We start from the raw sequence: 25637 nt of genomic DNA, 5'->3' as shown, positions 1-25637 counted from the left end.
CACGCGTTTCAAAGATTTACGAATGTTTAAAGATGATATACGAACAGATAGGGGAGATGCATCCCCGTGCGATTTATCGCAGCTTATTCTCATTATTTTACATATTCTCGATCTGAAGCGTTAAAAACGTTTTATTACCTCTCCCATGTACTTCTCGTTCGTTTTCGTTTAGAGTAGCAGGAGATGATGGGGAAAGGGCGGGGGGAGGGAGACGAGGATAAAACAGAAAAAATGGTTCGACAAATATTCGTCAACGTCAAAAGGCTGCTTGAAACATTGGGAAGGTCGATATATCATTCCTTCGCTAGTCACGATGGAATCGATCTTTCGAAATGACGTTTTGGAGATAGATAGAGGGTATAGGCTTTAGTTTTAGCTTTCGAGAATATTATTTTCGGGAAGGCTCGCAAACAAGGAATATTCTTCTTTAGCAAGATCGAAAAGAAAGGTTGTATGAAAACATGAAGAAAAAGAACATGAAAGTTAAAGAAAGAGAGAAAGAGAAATATATATAGACTGTATATATATGTATGAGAATGAAAGAAAACGAGGCAACTTGTATCTCGTTCTCTTGGAGAAATCATCTTGTCAAAAAAAAGCACAGCCACGATGCTTTCCAAAGATCGGTCGGGTATCGATTGAAAATCGAGGAGATCGTTTGTTCCGTTCGAGAGCTGTTTAGAAAGCAAGCACGTCGAGGAAAGACTTTCATGGAATAGACGAGAATCGATATACGAAGTTTCCGGACGGTTCGGGTGAGCGTGAGGAAGAACTTGGTACTTAGCGAAAACTGACCTCCATCGACGAACCATTCCTCAGCTCTTTTAATATTGTATGAGACCACCGTACTTCTTTCGTCTTTTCAAATAAAACTTCGAATTTCTTAGAGGGCAGTAAAACGCTTCACACTTTGAATACTTTATGAGGTAACGGTCGATTGTAAAAAAAGTCTATTAATTAAAATCTTACGAGTATATAAGTAGCTAATATAAAAAAAAAGAAAAGAAAAAAGAGAAAGTAAGAGATTAACAAAATTGCTAGTTTATTATTTCTATCTTCCCTCTTTGTTACGTTGTTCCTCGTATAACGATCAAGTAGATAAGTATATATGTACGTATGTATGTACTTACATTCTCCGTACCTTATTTGCTCTTTCAACGATCGATTTACTTACTTACCCGCGAAAAAAAGATGAAAAGGAAAAGTCGAAGATCGAACGAAAGATAAAAGTGGACGAAGAGAAGGAACAATGGCCGAGAACAAAGAAAGGCTCTACCACTTGCTAGAAGGTGACTCTAATCGAGTTATTTAGTTAAGTCGGGCTACTTTTAGTTGGGTTACCGTCAGTCCAAAGTCAGAGGTTACTTGTGAGTGTTCGTAAGAGTTAATTGTATTTACCTACAATAAATCTCCTATCCATCGTGTCTCTTCCCCCTTCCCACTATCTTCCAACATTCCCTTCGCCCTATTCTATTTGATTAGCTGCCAATCCGTTCAAGCTATCCCTTCGGCATTACGTCTGCCTCTGAAGCTTGTACCATTCTACTGACGTCAAACAGTGTCAAACGCACTTACCGGCAATCCCTGATTTATCTGAAAATTTCACGACGCACTTGGAATGATCGACGAATATACAGAAATAGCTGCCCTCGTTTTATAGGGATTTACGATGGATTTACGATTCGAATGGATTTTCCACTTATGTATTTTACACGAGTTTTTTTCTTTTTTTTTATTGACAAATATTATTGACAACCTCGGAAAATTATTTTCGAAAATATTATTATTTACATATCAGTACTGCTCGACACGTATGTTTTATATATATTTTTTTTTTGTTAATGGAAAAAAAGTCAACGAAAGAAAAGTACTAATCTTTTACTGTTTCAGTAAAAAAAAAAACAGAACGAACATCTTGAAAAAAGTATTCTCGTTCCTTTACAATTTTTTCCTAAAGTATATCTTTCTTTTAATTAAAAACGCTTCTTTCAAAGTAGAATTTCTTCGTTCATAGTATATAAAACATCTTGGACATTGTTTCAAAGAAGGAAACATTGAGTTTTGACAATGATTTCATTGAAAAAATACTGTTCCATTTCACGATTTAAAGACATTTTTAATACGTGTTTTCTTTAATCTTGCTCGTGAAGTTGGTAAATTTTTCGCGAGCTAAATTAAGAACGAAGTGGCAAAATTCTAAGAAGGATTCTCAAGCTCGTTACTTTAACGAACTCCTTTCCACAATGCGGTTCGAATTCCAATCGAGCGACCGTAGACTTACCGAAATCAACTTTTCACGTGAAATCGTGTTTGTCTATACTTACGAGAAAATCTATATATATATATTTTTTCTTTCTCCATCCCTCTCCCTTCCACACCTTACCCGTCACTCCCTCTCTCTTTTTCTCGCCTCAAGTAAAAATAAACTTGAAAAACTTGTCTGCACTTTCTATTTTCTTTTCCGACAAACTTTTTAATGAAATTTTCAACAATTTCATCTATATACAGTAATAGTAGTAATAGCGGTGAAAATAAATTAAGATGTCATCTTTTGTGAACTTTCATATTTTCTTTTTTTTTCTTCTTCTTTCTTTCTTTCTTTTTTGTTTCCTCATTAATGGTCGAGTCTCGATGATGTTGCAGAAAATAACCGTGAGGTTAAAAGATGAGGGTTTATAAAATATACCGGTGCTGGTATACCTACTCTTTATGTTTTCGACAGAATCGATTCACCATCTCTTTCTATTCCTCCAAAGAAAATGGTCGCTTTCCCTTTTGAAATATTTCAGCTACTTTGTTTCTTATTCTTCTAGCATTTCTCGATCATTGTTCGGCGTATTCGTAACGTTGGCACTGATACACGCGGTTTCTTCAACTACAAAAATTCTAAAAGATCCTACAATCCTTTCTACTTTTGTCGTATATAAATAAAAAGTAGAAGGAAAGAGAAGAGAAAGCGGGAAGGGAAAAGAAAAGAATTCGAAATTCGAAATTGATGTATTGTAATGGTTAGATATATCTATTCGTACTCATACTCATCGAGTCAAAGAAGTATGAGGATGGGAGAGAGAGGATGAATCCCTCTGTTATATATCTGAGTAGTTGCTTTCCATGCAAATTGGAGGATAGGTCTGAGAAAGCGAAAAGAAAAGGTCGGCGGTATGGTAACGAGTTGGAATGTTATCTCGGACACATTCGAATTTCCTAATTGCATTATTTGCATTGTATTTCGGTATAGGAACCCAGTGTTATGTGAAAAGCTTCAAATTGTAATATCAAATAAGGAGAGTTAATGAAATACACGAGAGAGTAAAGAAGAAAGAGAACGATTTGAAAATAAAGATATAAGAATAAACATTAAAGAAGATTCTATAAATGTTAAAATATAATTACGTGACCGATGTTATCTTTTAAATCTATTTTTTTTTAACAGTCTAAATTTACTTGATTGTATATGAATTATCACGAATCGAGTACTAAACATATTTATTCATTTATTTTAATTTATCTATAATTAAGTTTATTTATAAATAATTTATAATTCAGATCCAAAACAATGAATATATATTATTATTATTATTATTATTATTATTATTATATATAGATATTTATAGATGTTTATGAATATTATAACATATTCAAATGACGAGAATTGCCCCGATTGATTTGCAATATGTTAAATACGAATCTACGGTTGTTCGAGGAAGAAATAACTTTCTTTCGATCAAATCGATCAAATTTTTAGTTTGAAAAGGGTAGAGAGAAAAGGATCAGGAAGGAAAAGTGTACCGGTGGAAATGTTAGTGACGTGGTCCGCATAAAAGGCACGTTTCTTTGCACGATCATTCTTTTGTCAGTTATTGGTAACTTTTCTTCAGGATTTCGAAACAGACGGTCTACGGTTGAATGACGAGGAAGAGGGAGAAGTAAAGAGAAGGAGAAAGTTAAAGATGGAAATAAAGGAACCGACGAGACGTAGCAAAAATTCAGAGAAAATGTTGAAAGTGAGGAATGGTTTTGGTGTGACTGGATAGGCCGAATGAAAAAGAGAGAAAAAGAGAAAAAGAGAGAGAGAAAGAGAGAGAGAGAGAGAGAGAGAGAGAGAGAGAGAGAGAGAGAGTATTCCATTGGAATGCTTCTTCATCCTCACTTTCGAGTATCTGTAAATCCATATCTCCTCACAAAATCTCGCGTATGTGGGAGTAACGTGTCTCGCTCGTTGAGGTGGAAGTGACACACTCGATACAGGCAGAAAGGATTTTACATTTCGATCGCATCGAACAAGAGGAAATAAAATTTCTCACTTCTCTTTCTCTCTCTCTCTTTCTTTCTTTCTCTCTTTCTTTCTCTTTTTCTTTCTTTCTTTCTGTCTTTCTTTCTCTCTATCTCGTATAGAAACTCAACGAAAATTTGTATACGTAGGACATATAGATCTTTTCACAGATGCGTACCTACACGAAGCGAATAAGATTCTGGAAGAGTAATAATATAAGAATACGAATGTTTGTATTATTTCGACGATCAAAATAAAAAATAAATTTTCGAGGATCTTGACACAGGAATACAAAGGGAGGTACATACGCTTGATCGACATAAATAAAAATTGCTTTATTTCTTTTTTTTTCTTATTCTTTTCTGCCTTTTTTCTTTTTCTTTTCCAATGACAAATTTTCGTACAATATAAAAATTTTAAAAATAGCTCGTGATAAAATGTCTTTTTTTTTTTAATATTGTACTTTTTCAAATGTTTTAGACCACTTTCATAATCGATTTTTATTTCATCGAAAAAGTGATCTCTTCACGAGCTTATTTTCCTTTTTTCTCGAAAGCAACAGCGTCCCTCCGAACGTAAGTGCTGAAAAACGGTGACGTTCGATTTTTAAGGAAATTCGCACGACGACGACACGAATTTTGTTGCCTCATTTTTATCGATAAGACTACCGTGAACTAGTTTGCAAAGCGCCAGACAAAAAGTTGACGCGTCGTTTTTATCCCTCGATCAAAACGTAAAAAAAAAGTTCGAAAGGAAAAAAAAGGAAAAAAAGAGAAAAATAAAGAAAAATTAATTAAACTTTCGAGCGAAGGTCCTCAACGATAACGATTTCCATGTACCATTTGACCCAAATATATAACGTAATAAACACACGGAGATAATTAGAACATTAAAATATACAGAGTTAACCAAATGCAATCGTCCGATAACCAATCCATTTCAATTTGTTAAAATAAACCGAGTATCGATTTAAACCGAGTAACGACCTTCCCTTCGCTATCTTTTTCTTTCTCTTCTTTTTCTATTTTCTTTTTTTTATTTCCTTACGTTGAAAGATGCGCGAATAGAGCTCGAAATAGAGCCGCGATCTCGACACCTACCTACTACCTACGTATTTCCATTAAAGATCCTGTTTATTGTGAAACGGGAATCGACTTGGTAAGTGGGCCATGCACTGCGAAGAAGCAAAAGCAGTTGACAGGGTGTCGATAGCCCTCCAGCCACGAGGAAATAGAAAGGGGTCGGCAATCGAACTCATAGAATCCCGATAATATCTCCCTTTTAGTGGTTTCAAAGTGGCGCAAAGAGAGGAATGGAAGAAACGATCGAGGAAACGGAGAGTTGAGAGGGTGAATGGGTGTTGTGGGTGGTCCGGGGGGGGTGAGGGGGTTGAGAGATATACCAGCAGGGGGACGAAGGTATGAAGTTTTAGAGTCGAACTCGTTATCATCATAACCAATTCTGATTCATTTTCGCCTGCTGGCATTTCGATTCTTGAAATTGTCATTTGAACGTGATAAGGAAATCTGGGTCGTATTGCAAATATTAAAAAATTTTATCCTCGAAAGGTACTTAAAACGTGAGTAATTTCTAACTCACGAGTTTCGATATTCCGGTTAGAATCTAAGAGCACAATCCTAAAACATTCCGAAGTTTCTTTGATCTCTTGAGAGTATAATTAAGCCTCAATTACTGTCGTTCTTCCACGTTCACAAAGAACATTGACCTCATTTCTGATTCGAGAATTTCCGATGGAGAATTTGAAAAAGGGTTGCATCGGAAATAAAAAGTGGAGTTATCGGTATACGTTAATGAAAATAGTATCGCGTTTACAAACGACGAATTCGATTTGTGCTATTTATTCGGAGAATGTTTGGTGTGTCAGTAGAATATGTACGAGTATGGTCGTACGGCGATCAGAATGGGTTATTGGAATTTCCGATAACAGGATTCAACAGAGCCGTATAATTATCAAAATTCGTCAATACGCAATACTGTATCGCTTACAGACTCGTGCGAGTTATATTCCATGATACAGATGGAGAGGAAGAGAAAGAGAGAGAGAGAGAGAGAGAGAGAAAGGGAGAAAGAGAGATAGAGTATGTGTGAGAGACAGAGAGAGAGAGGGAGAGAGAGAGAGATTGACCTATTTGGGCTTATATCGTGACCAACACATAGCACGTATCTGAATTTGATCTGGCCACAATTATTGTTACGCGGTTGTAGGATAACGATAAGTGTGCACTGATAATTCAGAAATCTGGCAATGCGTCCCATCAGAGGGACGCCAAACTGGATATGTAATACGTGCGTGCGTGTATTTATACGCGTGCGCCCGTCTCTGTATGCATGAATGTATCTGTGCACCACGTTATGGCGACAGCTCGATAATGAAAATCGATAAGCAAGTTTTTTTTTCTTTTTATTTTTCTGAACCGTGAGATTCCCGTCGAACGCAATACATCCTCCAGCAGCAGTAGTAGTAGCAGCAGCAGCAGCAGCAGCATAAGCATTTCTTCTCTCTCTTTCAACATATCGCATCATCCATTCACCACCTCGTAGCACCAACACTATTCCGTATTGGCCGTGTGTAACCGTATTGAACCTTCCGAATGGTCGAATTTCATAATTGAGTTCGTTAATAACCATCGACGCATTGTGCTATGTAGAAATTTTCATCGAGTTTCTACGGAACTAGCTCGCATTCAGACGAGTGTAAATATGTGAGGAATGTACACGAGAAGATAGTTTTATTAATCCATGGTATTGTCTACTTTACATTTGAGACTCTTGCTCGAGTATATTCCAGCTTTTTCTTTCCTTCCTTCTCTCTTTCTTTCCTTCTTTCTTTCTTTTTTCTTTCTTTAACAAGAAGATCCTGCTCACCGAGACACTTCTTCATTATTGTATACCTGGATCTCAATTGTCTAATAGTTACGTTCAATTAAAGAGTCCCGAGTATCCCTTGTACGGTTTTTCAAAGTTTTCTAGTGATCCTAAAGATTTCGCCTTAATTATCGATAACAAGGAATCTCTAACGGTTCTTTCCACTAATGACGGTACGTTCTCGTTGATATGAGTGCTCGAGATCAATTCAGAGGTATCGATTTTCTTCCACTGTGTTATTCTTTTGCCTCTCTCTCTCTCTTTCTTTCTTTCTCATTCTGGAATGTTTTGAACGACGAAACGCCACATTTGGGACGTATCTTTGTGGACGTGTCCTGTTTTTTATTGATCCTGACGCGGTCGTGAGTGTGTCATTATTCGTTTCGCTTTGAAAGCTTTTTTACCTTTCAGGAAATAAATCTGTCGCGACTCGTTTCAAACTTCACCATGTCTCGGCAACAATCATTCGCGAATATTTTTTCGTCAGTCGCCAAGGAGATTAGAATTTCGTCGATGTTATTATTATAAAAAATATGATTCCAAGGATGTAATAATATTTATCGCGCGTGTAAAAAAAGGAGTCCTAGCGAATTGAAAGTATGTATACGTTCGCTTAGACAGCGACGTAGTCTTTGAACTTGGCTCAAGATTAGCCAGTCAAATTTTGGTTGATTCAAGCAGAATTACCTTTCCGCGGTGCTCGTAAACAGGGTCGCTACTCTATGAAGAGAACGGATTATAATCCCAAAGGAGTGGATTCCCTTTTCCCGGAGCACTTTCAGACGTTCTGACTAAAGTTAAATATGGTCTCTTTTCTCTCTCTCTCTCTCTCTCTCTCTGTCTCTTACATACTCTCTTTGTGGACGGTCACAAATCTTCCAGACTTTTGAATCTTTTCCGTATCTCGGTAATACGGTGTCGAGAAAAATCTGAAAATCAAAATCTCTTCTCTTCCATCTACTACGAAATCGTATGGCTTAGTACTTGCACGGAAATATCTATCTGTCATTGCGTCCTTGATGACTTCATTTTTTTTATTTTATTTCCTTCCTTCGTCTCTCTCTCTCTCTGTCTCTTTCTCTTTCTTTCTCTCTATCACCGGCAAAATGGATATATTACGCAACGAAAATAAATTGGAAAAGTGAGAGAACGCAATATATCCGTACGCTCTATTAATATACGGCAAAATTATCCATCGAAGAAATCCACAGTAATATCAGTCAAGTTCGGGGTTAAATGTAACCTTAGCGCAAGCCACATTTATTTTAAGATTGTTGATGAAAGGCGCACCTGAACCAACAGAAGAAGATGGAGTTGGCGATGCAAGAGATACCGCTCTCTTGCTTGTTGCCTCGAAGCAACTTTTGAAATACCCCAGGAGGAATATATAAATATGCGAGACAAACACGATAGACCAAAGTACGAATGTAGATTGTATATTGGGCATTGAGGCGATTTCTCGTATTCTACTCTTTACCGCGAATGTAGTTTGTCCTTTCAACGAAGATATTCTCCTTTTAGCTATTTTATATATACCTTGTATATACGTGTGTGTGCGCGTGTGTACGTCTATTTCTTTCTTGCTTTTACTATTTCGTTAGTGGAAGAAAAAGAGAGAGAAAAAGGAAATGAGATCGACGAATTTTCAAGTAAAATAGAGCTTTACGTTACATTCTGTTCCGCCTGTTTTGTTTCGTTCAAGTAAAGTAAGATAAGATGTTTCGATGAAAGACCATGAAAGAAAACTTACATCCAATGCTTTTCTATGGATCTATCTATTTTAGAAATAAAAGAGAAAGGAGGCTGTAAGAAATACGGTCTCCACAGTTGAAGGGACTATATAGATTGAGATATTTCGGCGAGTTGCCCTAATCCTTCTTTATTCAGGTGAATAATAGTACAATAAAGATAAAAGCGATCTTTCTTTTTCTCCTATTCATCTCTTTTTCTCTTCTCTTTCAACGAAATCTCATTGTGAGTGATTAGTTATTAGACAAATAAATTTCCGTAAGGCGTTTAGATAAGGAGTCAAGTTAAATTAAAGGATCTTCTACGTTAGATTTAGTCCCTTGTGACGTTGTTAGAAAGAGAAAGAAATTGCGGTTCTGATCGGGAATAATTTATCAACTTAATATATCTCCGAAGGAATCAGTAACGGCAACGTATAATACCGTAGAAAAATTCTCTTTCCTGGTCAGAAACAAAAAAAGGAAAAAAGTAAAAAAAAGGAAAAAGTAGCAAATCAGAAAAAGAAGAGGAAACGAAGTTATTTATTTTCTTTTGTGCGAGATTGTATTCGCGTTCACCGAACCGTAGGAGGATGCTTAAAGTGTTTACAAGCTAGTTGGAAGTTGTATGAAACCGACGATTACCAGACCAGAACGTTATCCTGAGGTGCACACTTGGTATATTCGTGCGTCTTCCAGGAACGCAGTGCGCTGGAGTTATACTCTCTTGAGAAATGGAAACGGATTTCCGTGCATTTCGTTGGTCTCAAGGTTTATAAGGAAAACTTCCTCGGTTGTTAACATAACAATAATGGCTGACAATGTTGTCGATTAATGAAAGTAATGGGAATCATCGAGATTGAGAAAAGTTCTTTAGAGAAGTTCTAGAGAAGTTGAATTAGAAAGATTTTTGAAAAATAATAATTAAATATAGTTATCTTTTTCTTGTTTTTATTTTTCTTCTTGGATTTTTTTTTTTTTTTTTTTTTAGAGTAAATCGATCGCGTTACGTGAGAGATGAAAAGAAAAGAGAGAGAGAGAGAGAGAGAGAGAGAAAGAACGATAAGAATCATGGTTAGTCATACGTCCTTTGAAGAGAAGCGATAAGCAGCATTACGAGGTGGTAAAGATGAACTAGCTAGTGGCATAGGAGAGTGGAAGTTTGATCTAGGATATTTGCGGCTAGCGTTATATTTGTTCGTCGCCCGTATACCTTCATCGTTCAGTGGTATACGAACGAACGAACGAACGAACGAACGAACGAACGAACCAACGAACGAACGAATGAAGGAAGGAAGGAACGAACGAACGAACCAACGAGCAAGCGATCGACCGCGTACGCTTGCTATATCGCACGTTCTCGTTTATTAGTTCGCCGAGTATCGAAATGTGCCGTTGATTTGGAAGACCGAACCTGGCCAGCAGAAAGATCAAATATCTGCCGAGCAAACTTTCGGAATCGTCATGAATAACACAGTGTCGCTGATGAAGTTTACTTAGAAGGGCTTCGTTAATCCATCTATCTTACCTCAAAAGCACGTTTAACAACTAGACGAATGTGTAATATTTTAGTTGCATATTTCTCATTTTTAATTCCGATAAATCGATCTTGCATTGATCACATTTACTTCCCTCTCTTTTTTTCGTTTTATTCATTTTTTACGAAAGTTTGCAATAGTTTTCTCGATAAAATATTTTTTCAACGTAAGACCGGTTCTATCAAAGATTTCTACGGTTCGTTAATCCGACCAGTTTCTCTCTCTCTTTCTATCTATCTATCTTTTATTATTCTTACCTTCGCAAATATCGAACGAGATTTGCATATCGCGAGAGAAACAGGTATGGTGCTGGAATTCGATTCGTCTTTGATACCGTCGACTCGGCCGATTACGCGTGACAAATGGATAACGTCGGGTTGTAATCTGAATTCTGAGTTCTACCTTTGCCGAATGGAAATAGAAAATTTCTGGCTCGAATCTTTACGGGAAAATTTACCCGAAGTATTGCTTGAAAAATGTGGAAAATCAATTCAATTTTTATCAGCTACGGTGTTTATTGTGTTCTAAGCAGAACGTGGTAGAGTTCATCGAACAATTTTCTAGGGACCTTTAGGAACGCACATAAATCTAAAAGTAAAGGAATAGCAGTAGCCATTAATGATGTTCTTTCCTTGCGACAAAAACAGAACCATCATGATGGGTTGGTAACGATGCTAGTAACGTGTGTCGTTAACATTAGCACTATAGTCTCGTAATTTGCACACTCTACATCCACTTTTGTTCCTTCCGCCTCTTTCGTCGTTCTCTCTCTCTTTCTCTCTTTCTTTCTGTCTCTGTCTTTCATCCTCTTTAACGATCTCCTCTTCTCTTTTCCGTACATGGCCTTACGTAGCGCGAAGCCGGAGAAGCGTAGGTGCCATTACGAAATGGCAACGAGTAATTTTCGCAATGAAGTGTTGAGCTACATCGTTCTTCGCTTTCCTAATGCAGGCACTTTAGAGAGCGAGGACGATATTATGCTGGCCCGCTCGTGGAATCATCATCAAACGAAGGAACATCTCCCTTCCGTTTTGTACATACCAAATTTCTACGATCCGCTAATGTAACAAGTCTAACCTTGAACTTGTGATTATCGATATTGCGAGCAAACGAACTTGTTAAATGCCATTAATCGTGTCAAAATCGAGAAAAGGATGAGTCCCGGAGCAAATTCACATTTATTTTCCTGACGTAATAGAACAGTTACGAAGGATATCATATTTTAAAGTCTCCCCTTTTTCGTACTTTCTTGAAATCGGTGTCTGTAAAAGGGGGAGAGGAGCATTAGCTCGCGATAGACCTTAGAAAAGTCCTCCGTAAATCGCGGCTATCGCGGAATCCATTTTTCCTAGATCACTGACTTATCCTAATGGGTTGATAAAATATTCAGAAGGCGACGGCGAATAAATTTCGGTTGAGGCGCGGAACGAAACGCGTTCCACGTTGTACTCGACTTTAGTAATATACCCCAGGGTACTCATCTTCTTGAGCACGGTATAGCGTACATAGAATTCGAAGCCGATATTGCACGGCTTATCTTAGGGAGAATATACTCCTTCTTGTGTCCTCGACTTAGTTCGCTTTCTCCCTGTCTTTGGACGATGAGCTTGGTTATCCCAAGAGAATTCTGACGGAAAATTATCTCGAAAAATGTATCTTCAAGTTTTCTCAAGAGAGAAAAGGAGAGAGAGAGAGAGAGGAAAAGAGATGGGCCCCTTAACTCGAACGGGAAACAGAGATTGTTGGACTTATATTTTAACCTCTTACTACTCTCTACATATTCTTTATTTTTTCATGTTTGCCAAGATACGAACGATTATATCTGCTAGGATATATCGCTTTTATGTGTAATCTGTAAATCGATATTGCGGAATATGGGATAAGAGGCTCTAATTGGTCTTCGTGATTAAGCTGGATCGTCGATCGTCAATCTGATAATTTACAGGAGCTTGCGTCCGATGAGATATAACGTATGTATATATACTTGACTTAGCTATAAAGAGGATATAAATTATATATGAAACGCTTTTGTTCGTGTTGACCTCTTGCGAATGAAAATAACAGCGAGATAAAACTTTCATTTCGATCGAAAGTTTATCGGATATCATCGTTCTAAATATGTTCTTATAGGTGCACTTATTTGCATGCGTTAAAGTAAATGTATATATACATTACACACATACACATACACACTTACTCATCTATTTTTAACAAAAATATTTTCGTGTCGCAGTCGATTTTTCAGGAAGCGTGAAATTATAAAATGCAAATGCAAATACGTCGAAGAAACAGGAATATTGGGCTTCTCCTAGGTAACAGATTGAGATATCTACTTTCTAGATTTTACTAGGAATTTTGTTACACGCGAGACCATTTTACGAGTCGACTTGCAGTATATCTTTCCCATTTCGAGCCAGGTTTCCCTTCCTTTCTTATTTCTTTCGCGATTGAGGATCGACAGGAATGCAAACGCAGCAGGACCCGCATCCACCCAATCAACGAACGACCGCCCTTTCCCCATCACTCCCATCTCCACAGTCAAAAGGAAAAAGGAAAGGAAAATGGAAAAAAAGGAAGGTAGATGAAGTAGAAGAAGATGCTGTGGGATTACGTGCAAAACCGAAATTGTGATTTGACGGATTTCTTCGGCAGTCTGTCTGTCTCTCTTTCTCTTTCTCTTTCTCTTTCTCTCTTTCTCTCTCTCTCTCTCTCTCTTTCTGTTTCTCTGTCTGTCTGTCTCTTCTCAACCTTCGCTACTTTTTCCATCAGGATGTTTCAATTTTTCCTTTTTCTCGCGACGCCCGCATCGGTGCCGCGACAGACTTCTTACGCTTCGAATATCCTATGTTGAACGTGTCATTCCTATCTTCTCCGAGAGATATATACTCCGACTTCTCTTTCTTTATTCTACATCTTCCGTAAGTGACATCGTTTTACCTTCGTGTTCAGACCTCTTTCCTTGATATTTGTTTTCTCGAAAATTGTTTCGCGAGGTATAGAGATACGATATTATATATATGTGTGTGTGTGTGTGTATCTATATAGTATGTATGTATATAGTTATAGGTAAGCGGAGAAAGAAATTCTCTAGGCGATACGAAAGGTGATACGAAAAAGTCGACGAAGCGAAGAATACGCGATGAGAAAAAAAAAGAAAGGAGTCACGGATTTACTGCTTTTTGATTCGTTTAATGGACCGTTTAATACACGTCCGATCCAGAAGTATCTCGCTTTTGTCGAATTATCGATCTTATTAGCGAAGTGCAAAGTTCGAAAAGTTCACTCTGGCTTATGGTCACACGGAACGAACGAAGAGAGACACAGAGAGAAAGAGAGAGAAAGAGAGAGAGAGCAAGACAGCAAGTAAGATAGAGAGAGCAAGACAGCAAGCAAGATAGAGAGAGAGAGAGAGAGTGAAAGAGACGAACTTTAAAATCGTTTCCCTCTTGCAAAGGTCGAAAACTCGGCCTTTCCCTCGACACTCACTGAACTAAATTAGGCCGAGGTTTCCCAGTTTAGCATCTTCGCGAGAGCAAACAGCGACTTGGAGGAACTTCGAGTAAACGTAGTTTCTTCTCTGAGAGGAAACTGACTTTCGTCCATTGAATTTACTAGGAGAGCATGTATTTGTTGTATCTATGTATATATGAATTTATCTAAATCGATCCTCGAGCTAAAGTAAAGTTAGCGTGAGAACAAGAATAATAAGAAATTTCATCCGGTGGAGCTATCATGTATATGTCTCGTTTATATCATACAACTTTGCTGTCATTTATCTTTTATTGTTTGTTAAACATTCTTCTCTTGGTTACTTGTAATCGATACGAAAGAAAATGATCGAAGTGTACGAGAGAGAGAGAGAGAGAGAGAGAGAGAGAGAGTGAGAGAAAGGACGTCTCCATCGTACGATGTCATTTATAAATTATTTCCAATAGTTGGGATCCATTTATCAAACAAGCAAATAATACGAGCGTACGTTATTAATTGTTAGAAAAAGCTATTAATATACATCACTTTAAATTAATAAGAACGTTTGTTTATTTAACGTCAGTTTTGTCGTTTCGTACAACAAATTATATTCCGATCTATACGGATAACCTTTTTTTATGTATACATTTCTAATATTTCACTATTTTATTCATTCGTTCGAAATAGATGAAAAATGTTGTTGAACGAATTGTTAGCGAAAAATTGAGATTATACACCGGCCTGACGAATCCATCGAAATGAACAACATACGTACTACGTTGCGCAACGTCGACGAGGGATTTCAGTAATTCTAGTGCGTCATCAACGATCACTTCTCGTTGATGCTCGTACGCTTGTCAAGCCGTTGAAAAAATAGGTATATTGATCGAGAACGCACGATTTATTCTATAATCCCTGATATAGAAAAGTTCGACGATGATGTTTTTTTCTCTCTCTCTCTCTCTCTCTTTTTTTTTTCTTTTTTTTCTTTCTCGCTATGAATATTCGTCCTTTTACGATGAACGTCATTTCACGAAAGAAATTTTCTTCTTTTTTCGTTGATTTCATCGATACGTTGGTAGAATAAAAATGATTATACAGAATTTGATAACCGGTTGTATATAACTCATAATTGACTTGCAAAGTCAGCCTGGTTATCGGGGGGATACATATGGGGTTTGAAAAAGTATCGACGCGACGGAGTAGGTTGGTAATAAAAAAACGGATTCCAGTTTCGAATTTCGCGACGATTAGTCACGATAAATTGCTACGATACTGTTTCCGTTATCTTCCAACTTTTCCAGTTTAATGATCCAAAGCCGGCCCATATCCTCTATGGGCAATGGCCGTACTTTAAAAACTGCATTATGTGACGGATGGAAACGTAACACGAAAACTTTCTTATCCGTATTCCGTGTTGCGTACTATCTTATTGAATAATTCAATCGGTTTCAATGTTTTGTCGGTATGTAAAGGAAAGCCATGTATGTGATATACGAAGAGTAAGTTGCACAATCCGATTATAATTTCACGCGAATTTTCCTCGTTCGTATCGATTCGAGTTTGTTCTCTCTTTCTGCCTTTCCAATTTAACGTTTCGGCTTATCGTTTTATTGCCTTTTTTTCCTCTCCCCCCATTCCCCTACTCTCTATCTCTTCCCCCTCTCTTCTCCCATCATACCCTGCCGACGAACAAAATCTCTGACTCTCAATTTTGCGATTTACACAAAACCCAGGATTTGAATCCTTTCATCCTTTCGTTCGTTTTCACATATTTTCGATCGGTCGATGTCGAACAAATGCCTCCAAATATACTCCATATAATTATATTATATTTATATATTTTTTAGCGATAAGATAGCTCAAAACATTCGATGATTTATTGTAATTTATACAGACGTTTGGTTTGCCCACTTGGTGGGCCCATAGGTTTCTGTTTTGCAATAATCTTCCGGTCTGCTTTGATAATTAGTAGCACACACAAGTTGATAGGCATTAGTCGATAATCGTATTTCAAACGGTTGTCCAATAGTCGAACGACGAAATTAAAATCCAATCCGTCCGGGTCGGCTCGATCGGGTCGATCGGCTTGATCGTCCTGATAGTTAACGATCGCGATATAATCTACGAAATCTAATTTTACCAGGAAATTGATAGACGCGGTCGTTTGTGCGTGCAACCTAGTACGCGACATACACTCTCGACCACAAACCCGACGAACATAAATATCCAATCAAACTGATTATTTATTTCAATTATGCTATATTTCCCATGTTAAAGGAAATAATTTCAGTCTTGCGTTTGGCGAAATTAAAATATATACATGTTCGTTCGTCGTGTTTTCCATTTTGTTCTACGTTAATATTGTTATAAATTCGTTGTTTCGAAAGAAATGAAAAGCGATTGTTCGAGTGGAAATTTCTATAAATTATATTGAATTGAAAATATAATCAAAGTATAGTTAGATTTTACTTTACAATACGATAGGTAGAAAATGCCGCTTTTGAAAGGGGTTTTCAGGTTGGCCACGTTTGTTTCGGAGGAACAACCATGAAACGTCTAGAACAAACGTTCGTTCGGACAAAATTGAGTTATCGCTTTCCGACCTGTAACTTCCGTCTGTTTTGAATCGCTAACTAGACCGGGTCCGTTTTCGAGATGCCCGAGTAGTCGTCTGGCATGAAGACGCGCAAGGAAATAATAGATGTTTTATGTATGCAGCCAGGTTGTACGGTAACGATACGGATATAAATATTTAATGAGAGAATCGTAGTAACAAAATGTGATACCTTGGGTAAGAAGATCCTTTTCTTGATTATCTCTGCTCCTTTCAAAATTCAATTAAGAAATTTAAATAAAGGACAACGTGTATTTTATATTTTATTTGTCTGATTGAAAAGTATTCTCTTTTATTTCTTTCTTCTTTGTCCCAGTTAATTTTTTTCTGTGAGTTTTTCTTTTTTTCTTTCTTTTTTATTTATTCATTTATTTATTTATTTATTTTTTTTGACTATAGCAATATTCGCCATGATTCCAATTTTTTTGTCTTTGTTTACAAACCGAAGAAAAAGATCGTCCATTAGTTAAACTCGCGTGCCCGTAAGATCGGAAATACAATCGACAATAATCCTCATTGAAGCTTGGAGACAGCGATCTAATTTCCAGAGAACGTTTTCTCTCCGTTGTGACGGCAGCGCACGCGCGCGTATCGATGAATGTTTACTTTACCTTCGGAGGTAAATTAATTTATATGCAAATTAAGGTTCACAGAGTGGCGAGACGCATTGCGTTACAAGGGTCCGAATGATAGAAGCAATTAGTTACATAATTGGTATTTGAAAGAACAAGTATCGTGCACGTACTTTCAATGGGCCCTCTCATTAGCACTGTGAAAAAACATTTTTAATTTTATTCGTAACTCTCGACGAATTAGGATTAGGTAAGTTTTAATTTTTCTTCTTTTTTTTCTCTTTCTTTTCTTTTTTTTTTCTTTTACTCCTTCTGCAAGTAGTGGTGGAGCTACAGGAAAAGTAATATTCTTTATTTAACTCTAACGAATGACTTATCGACGTTTCTACACTTAGTTTCAATGGATCTGATAAGAAGAGTCAGGGTAGCGAGAAGCACTTAACTTGGAACGTGACTCTATTTCTTAATGGGCTTGAAATTCTATCTCTTTTTCTTTGTCAGCCAATCTATCCTCCCTCAACATTAGATCTAAGAACGGCCTATATGGCAAGGGTTATCTCTTCATAAAGCTGAGATTATTATGATGGATTTGACGAAAAATTCTATTCCCTTCTTCTTTATTTTTTTTTTTCAATTAATAAACATCAACAACGATATACGTCTTCATGCTACGTTCGATGCGAAATGAGTTATTTTTAAACTCGTTGAGGAATATTTAACATGATTCAGACGGATATAAATTTTTTTTTTTTATAAATATCGAACGTAATTTATATAGAGGACAAAGGGATCGTCGAATTTTTTTCATTGGGAAACAGTAAATGTTTGCGCTCGTAGAACGTATTTTACATTAATGTTCCTGCTCGACGACATCGATTAATACCAATTAGGAGGGCTGCTCCTTTAACTCTATTTCCATTCCTACTAATCACACTGGATCCATTTAGGAGCTGAGGGAAGAGCACGAGAGCTAGCGAGAGAAATAGAAAGAGAGAGAAAGAGAGAGAGAGAGAGAGAGAGAGAGAGACGAAATGAAAAGCGGCTCGTACGAGAATCAAGAATGGTCGAGTTGGCGAGTTAGCGAGACAGCGAACGGTCTACGTTGAAATACTGGAAACGCGACAATACAGGGTTGAAGCTAAAAGGTGTACCAGAGCGGCAAATATAGATAGATACGTATGTGTCTGTCTCTAAATACAGACGTATCTACGTATGTGTATGCGCGTGTGTGTGTGTTACTCACTGCATGTGAAGGGTCGCGACCGGCTTGTCGGAAAAGAGGACGACCGGTCGGTCGAATCGTTTGTTGCGACCGCAGACTCGAGCTCCACCCTCGAATTGAAGCCAGCCACCCTGGCACCTGCAACAAAAAGGCGATTCTCTCTGTAACCAGCCATTACTCTCGGAAAAAAAATGTAACCTCTTCGGCTACCATTTACTAATTAATTTCGTAGGATCATCGGATCTCGTAGATTTTCATTTTAATCTTTACAAGAAGTTTCTTTCTCGTGAAATGAAATTGTGTGTTTAATATTCACCGACAATATTTTTTTTACGTGTGCATTTTCGATATTTCTTTATCTCTTTCGAAATAAGAATGAAATTAAGTATTTAATCATATACTAATCCTCCTTTAACCTTCCCATCATGCCATTATACCTCGCGTGCGTCCGATTAATAATTTAGATCGAATCGGTAAAGGAGGAAAGCTTTGAGAAAAGCTTCTGGGAAAAGGTTAATTAATGCAAAAACGTTGCTTCGCGTTTTAAAAGCGATGAATTAAACAACGTACTATCGATTATCGCGGAGTTCCAAACGCTCATACTGCTGTTGTGTTAAGCTCCTAAAGAATGAATATGATTGCAAGCATATTCTATTGGCCACATTTATGAAATCTTCGTTGGACGAATCGTATCAATAATAACCTCGTATTATCTCTCTCTTTCTCTCTCTCTCTCTCTCTCTCTTTATATCCCTCTCTATCTCTCTTCTTTTTGCTTAGTAATTCTGCTTTTACTATCACCATTATTACCGGCACCACTATTACAACGAAATCTCGTTTCAATAAGACACGAAGGGTTAGAATTTAAAGTGCGATATTACGTTCGCCAACACTACTACTATAGCTAGGATCACTATGATCGTTATGTAAGGGTACTAAAATAAACGACGTCCCGTATATCCTGAACGGAGAAGAAATTTCATAGTCCCCTCTTTGGGCGCCATTTTAAAAAGAGGTTACTCGGTTAATTGTCCGACGATCTGCCCGGTGAAAAGTCGTTATTACGGGTAACGTTTTCTGTGTGGAAGTGCAAGGAAAATTTTGTGTTAGGATGCATGTACTCTCTCTCTCTCTGTCTGTCTCTCTCTCTCTCTCTCTCTCTCTCTCTTTGCTTATGGGAGGAAAACGATTATCGACGAGGGTTAGAACCGAAATTGCTTCTTCGTTTACGCTGAACCAACTTCAAAGGACTTGTTTTGCTATAGCATGGAAAAGGGAAAAGGGAATGATGGTGAACTGTGTTAAACGAGAAAGAGAGAGAGAGAGAGAGAGAGAGAGAGAGAGAATGATAGAGGGTGCAACAGAATGATAGAAGATGGAAAGGAAAATGATACAGAGGGGAAGAGAATGGTGATAGGTATTTCGAAAGTGCGGTAACACGAGTCGGTAATACGCAACGGGGGAATCATACTGATTCAATCAGTTCCGTCGTCTCGCTTTTGCTCTTCCAAAAGGGAAATACCGAAACGTTCCATAACACGCTTCGCCGATTATTATCCGTCAAGATTTCGTGAAATATCGCGCCGGAAACTACCCTCCTTCCAATTTGAGGAAAGCCAAGCTCGACCCCGTGTCACGCGAAATCGAGGTTGTCTTTTAACCTCTAATCAGTATACCGGAGACATATACGATTGCTTTTAGGGAAATCCTGTTCTCGGTATTCTTACTTCAACGTTACTCACCTTATTTCCATTCACCAAATAGAAATTTATTTGACCGATCGAAAACGTCGACGATTCTCGTCGTAGTTACTTTACACTTTAATAAAGATCTTTCGTGATTTCGCGATAAGGATTCTTTTCTTTAATGGGATTTGATTCCTTGAAGAACGTGTCGCGAAAGCAAACGTCCTTGTCCCCTCCCCTTTTCTCTTTTTCTTTCTGTTCGTGACCCAATTTAATTCTCTTCTTGTTCGTCGATGGAGAAAAAAAAGAAACAAAGTAAGGAAAAAGAAAGGATAAGAAAAGAGAGAGAGAGAGAGAAAGAAAACCGATTTTAAAAGGACGAATATAATGGGCGGATATGTATATTTAAATTCTACGTTAAGCTACGTACGAAAGGTTCGACTTGAAAAGGCACCTATATCGTCTTCAATAGCCCAGTTTGACTTTATATCAATTTTTCTCGAGGCTATCCTATGAAAACCGAGCGGTAACTCGGTGGTTGTTTTTATTTCATTACTTACGCTCTCCCTTCGGTGCAAAGTGACAAAGAAATTCCACAATTATTATTTTCTTAATCTCTTCTTCTCCCGGTGACAAAAAGAAAGATTAACATTATATAATGCATTTTCTATTGGCGACGGAACAATCCAATGCTGGATTATAAAGCTGAGACTATTATGGAAATAAATTCTTTTGAAGTTTTGACGATTTTCTTTCTTTCTCTTTTTCTTTCTTTTTCTTTTTCTTTCTCTTTTTCCTCTTTCTCCCTCTCTCTGTTTCTTTCATTTTGTTTTTTTTTGGACATGCAACAACTGGTATCCTTAAGTTACGGATAAAAATTTTTCATGAAGAAATAAAAATGGACAATTATGAAAAGAAAGTATAACGAGAGAGAAAGAGAGAGAGAGAGAAAGAGAGAGAAAAAAGATGGAAAGATAGAGAGTACGGAAGCCAACGTTATCTGCATTCGAATGAATGCTTAAATTACGTGCATAATTCATCGTCCATTTGTTGAACAGGATTCAAGGATTCGCCGAACTTTTATATTGACTCTAAAAGTAACTTCCTACCGGCCAACGAGTATTATTATTTTTTTTTTCCTACTACGGTGATGCCTACGAGGAAGTAAAATTTTTTTCTTCTCTTCGAATGAATGCCTCGAAGCGAACATCCTACAAAATCGTGAGCATTTTAAAGAACTCTGTGCAATTACTAGGGCTCGTTCGACGTTATAACCCTTGTACGGGTTCTCCTTGTTATTAGCGAAATATCGAATTTTATATCTTATCGAGGTTTTTACGCTTGGCTTACTACGTTGTACATGACAGGAGCCATCGTAATTGGAATCGATGCATAGATCCTGTGTATGCATGTATGTATGTATATGTGTATGTATGCAAGCGCGAGAGAGAGAGAGAGAGAGAGAGAGGGAGAGAGAGAGAGAACTTGATAGGCTCGCTTGATTTGACTACGGATTCTCCTCCGTTCTGGGTCGCGTAGTAACATCAATAACGTTAATTAACATATCAACGAGACAATCCCAGAAACGCGTTTGCTCGAGCAATGCCTTTACCCATTCTGGAGAGGTTCCCCTTTACCTGAGCTAGGCTCATTCGAATCTTGATATTATCCAGCATACAGTAACACTTGCCTTCCATTGTTACGCGTAAGCTCGGATACGTCGTCGTGTCATAGTTCAACCGTTCTATCGGACGCACCGCTTTTGAATTAATTGCTTGGCTTGCCTTCGATAAATTGCCGATTCTCCAGAGATCTTTGTCCTTTCCGAACGAATCCGGCAATTTCCATTGCCTCCGGCATTTTTCTCTCTTTCTCTCTCTTTCTCTCTCTCTCTCTCTCTTTCTATTTCTCTTCTATACTTTTTATCTTTCTCTCTTTGCTTCTCTTTCGGTCAGCACACCGATAAAACACTTGTTTTCGGTGCTATCGTATATTCGACCCCGAGAAGAATGAAAACCTATTTTCCTATCTTCGAAACTTCAGTTTTTTTTTTTAAAGGATTTATGACATGTCCTACGAGCTAAAATACATCTTCCTTACGACATTTCCTTTTGGGATTCTCTTAATTCTGAATTAATGTTACGGAAATCTCCATGTTCTTTCTTCCTTCCTTCCTTCTTTTCTTCCTTTCCTTCTTCTTGTTTCGTCTTCTTTTTTGTCTTATATTTACGTCTATTTATTCATTTTTATTTTCACGAACACGTCGAAGTAAAGCGTAGTTTGAGAAACAGAGGGGTGTGTTTGTTCGGAAAAAGAGTAAAAGTTATTAGTCTTTCGCGACGTTTACACGATATATCGATACTGACGCGATACGCTCCGTTTTCAGTGCATTTGGCGTCTGGTATCGAACCGTAAAAGCGCGAATCAGCCTTTCTCACTTTTTCTCCTTCGTTGGCAGTCGGATACACGTGAAAAAGAAGAACTTGGACGCGGAGCATGGTCCGTAGAGAATCGGCGAAGGATCCCCAGGAAATTGGATGCTTTTATTTCGCCCGATTTTCCCAGATGCAACGGCTGGTATTCTAACCTTTTGCTTTTCCTTTCTTTCGTTCTTTATCTATCTCCCTTTCTCCTCGTTTTCTTTCTCTTTCGCCCATAAGATGAACTTAACCCATGACCAAAAGATCGATTCGATTTCTCTACGGAGCACTAGCGGTATTTCTATTCCCGTAGTACGGCCGTTTGCAAGAATTTATTAAGCTACGAAACAGACCTTTGCACCGCAAATGGCGAAAATTCATCGCGTTCTCTACCAAGGTAATAATAATAGTTCGAGATCTTCCTTTTTCATCTTCTTCTTCTTCTTTTTTCTTCTTTTCCTTCTTCTACTTCTTCTATTCCTTCTTGCTTGGAACGATGTAAAAATCAAAAATTCCATGCAATTCCACGATCGACGTCGTTTAGTATGTATGCAGAAACCAACAGATTCCTTTTCGAGAGGGAAAGAGAAAAGTTTTTGAGATTGGTAATTACGTTCTTATTCTAACTTCGAGATCCTCATTCTACTAAACTAAAAGCTTCGTTTCGCCTCGACGAGTTACTAAACGTTTCCCTTTCTCTTTTGATATTCCTTGTTTCGTAGACTTCGTAGCAGAATTATCTTATAACATAGAATAAAATTCTATTCGAACGTTTTTCTAGATTATTGGGTAGTTAAAAAACGTGGTTTATCTCGAAAGTATTCGAAGAGAGTAGATTGCGAAAATGAGTGGTGGTGAGTGAGCGAGCGAAAAAGAAAGTAGAGACAGCGTAATGTGAAATGCGACGACGTAGTCGCTCCGAGTCCCCATTGTTTTCTTCACGAAGTGTTCCACGAGAAAATTTCGTAAACGTCTGTTATCTTGATAGCTCGTCGTCTAAGAAATAACGATGTTTTTCATCTTGTCTGACGGGTAAATGTACGCGTTTATTAAAAAGAATCACGAGTAGAGGAAAAAGGTATTTTCTTCAAAATATTGCTTTTCTTTTTTAAACAACAGACTAAAATGCTAATTAACAATTGTATTAAATAATTCCATTATTCGAAAGCATACGGCGAAGTTACTGATTAATAAATCACAAAGGAATGACTCGACTTTCTCAATTTGTAAAACAATGAAGATCACGTTTCGATGATATAATCTTATTTTTCTCTCGTTCTTTCTCTCTCTCTCTTTTCCTTTCTCTTTTTTATACTTTCTATTTTCTTGGTTTGATTTATCAAGTACATACCTTCGCAATAAAGTACTTTTCTTAAATTGATCTAAAGATTGCTCTCGCTATAATAAATTCGCTTTAATTCGATTTCATTTTCTCAAGAAATTCATTCTCTCTCTTTCTCTCTCTCTCTGGCTATTTAAAAATACAATATACCAGTGCTATTTGGTGTTTTGTCTTGAAATATTTTATTCGCGGCACAACTTTCGAGTTTAAAACGAATTTGCAATTTGATCGCACATGTTCCTGCGATTTCGATGCAAACGTGTAGTGCTTGAGCGTACTTATGCAGTCAAATGCGCTTGCGCAGTGAGATTACGCACGTTTATTTATCTCCAACGTTCGACTAAAATTCCGGTAAAGTAAGCAATGAGAGGGTTTCTTCGAGGTAATGGCACCCGATGTCAGTCAGTCAACCGGAAATCGCTTACCGCACCCACGCCGTCTCATATTTTACGTTTCCTCTCTTATTTCCCAGTTTCACCCCTCAACTTTCATCTCTCTCTCTCTCTCTCCCTCTCTCTTTTCCTCAATCTCGCGATTTTGCCCCTTTTCTACCACTTCTTTGCTTCTCCTCTAGCTTCTCAGCCGTCGCTATCCCCTCCCTTTTCTCCCTTCATCCCCATTTTCTACTTCCTTCCTTCGTCCTTCTCGCGATGCGACGTCCTGGAACGGAGTTATACTGCAAATCAATTTACCGAGGGCATTCAGACGGAATGGCGCTGAGAGCAGATTATAAATTTAAATGTAAACGGACATGGGAACGTCCTGGAGGAATGGGTAGAACTTGAGGAGAAGGACGAACAACGTTAGAGGCTAGTTGTCTCTCTCTCTCTCTCTCTCTCTCTCTCTCTTTGGATTTCGTTTGCAGGTTGGAGGATTCAAAGAGAGAGAATTGTCTTGATGGATCTTCTAGACGACGACATCACGATGAAAAGACGTAGCGTGTAAACGCAAACGTCTTTTCATTTTTAATGTCGTTACAGAAATTACAAAACTAACGAAGAATTAGTTCTCTCCTCAGATCCTCCTTCCAAAGAAATATTTTTATTTCCTTCAGTTTCTCCTTTACAATCACGATTCACAAATTAATTATGCCAACTCGATTGTTCGACGTTTCAACTAATACGTGAAAAAATTTAATATCGCTAATACGTTCAAAGCGAATATTGCAATATTTTTGAAATGAAAAAGAGATTACGTACACGTATATATATATATCTCGCTGAGGATGTGTCATCGAAGCTAGGAGTATACTCGATTAGATCCTGTCTAAAAACAAATATTTCGAACGTTACTGTGGACATTCACAGAGGGATATCTGTGCGAGTCAAAGGTGGTTGAAAAGTTGATCCCTGGCATGTTTTGTATACCAATATGTAATATATATTTACATACGTACACGTATGAAAGATATAGAAGGAGTGAACAGGAAAGAGATAGATATAAACATTTGCTTACGTTATGAAATCGATTTCTATATAGACGCATGGTTTATCGTATTTCCTATCTTCTTTCATATTGACTAAATCCATTATATCCTTTCGTTTCTATCGATATAAAGGATAACGAGTATGACAGACAAAAAGTTTAAAAAAATTGATCTTCGAAGTTTCTGTTGACGATGATGTTTGATTAACGAAAGATAAAGGACGACGAAATTATCGAAATGATTTTTTTCTCTCTCTCTCTTTCTTTCTTTCTCTCTTGATTTGTCTGTCTGTCTGTCAGTCTGTCTGTTGGCATGTGTCGATATATTTCATCTCAATTTGCAACGATAAAACGATGCGTCAAAATCTTAGATTTCGTAATCGAAGCGAAGCAGTTTTTTTTTCTTTTTCCTTTCTTCTTTTTTATGATGAATTGTTAAGAATCGTGTCAAACTTTCGTACG

The 25637-nt window shown here is 37.5% G+C and overlaps 1 protein-coding gene across 5 annotated transcripts in view; it reads right to left on the bottom strand.

The window, feature by feature from the left end:
- Positions 1–25637, bottom strand: part of LOC127066103 (uncharacterized) — a 150399-nt gene that overhangs the window by 51600 nt on the left and 73162 nt on the right. For all 5 annotated transcript variants that reach the window (XM_050999423.1, XM_050999424.1, XM_050999426.1 and 2 more), the window contains one exon: positions 18325–18441. In XM_050999423.1, the coding sequence (XP_050855380.1) occupies positions 18325–18441 (117 nt within the window). The remainder of the gene's footprint in view (positions 1–18324; positions 18442–25637) is intronic.

This window comes from Vespula vulgaris, chromosome 9, assembly GCF_905475345.1.
Source record: "Vespula vulgaris chromosome 9, iyVesVulg1.1, whole genome shotgun sequence".
In the NCBI taxonomy this organism is placed as follows: Eukaryota; Metazoa; Arthropoda; class Insecta; order Hymenoptera; family Vespidae; genus Vespula; species Vespula vulgaris.
The sequence above is the reverse complement of the archived record's forward strand: the minus strand, read 5'-3'. Positions and strand labels throughout refer to the sequence as shown.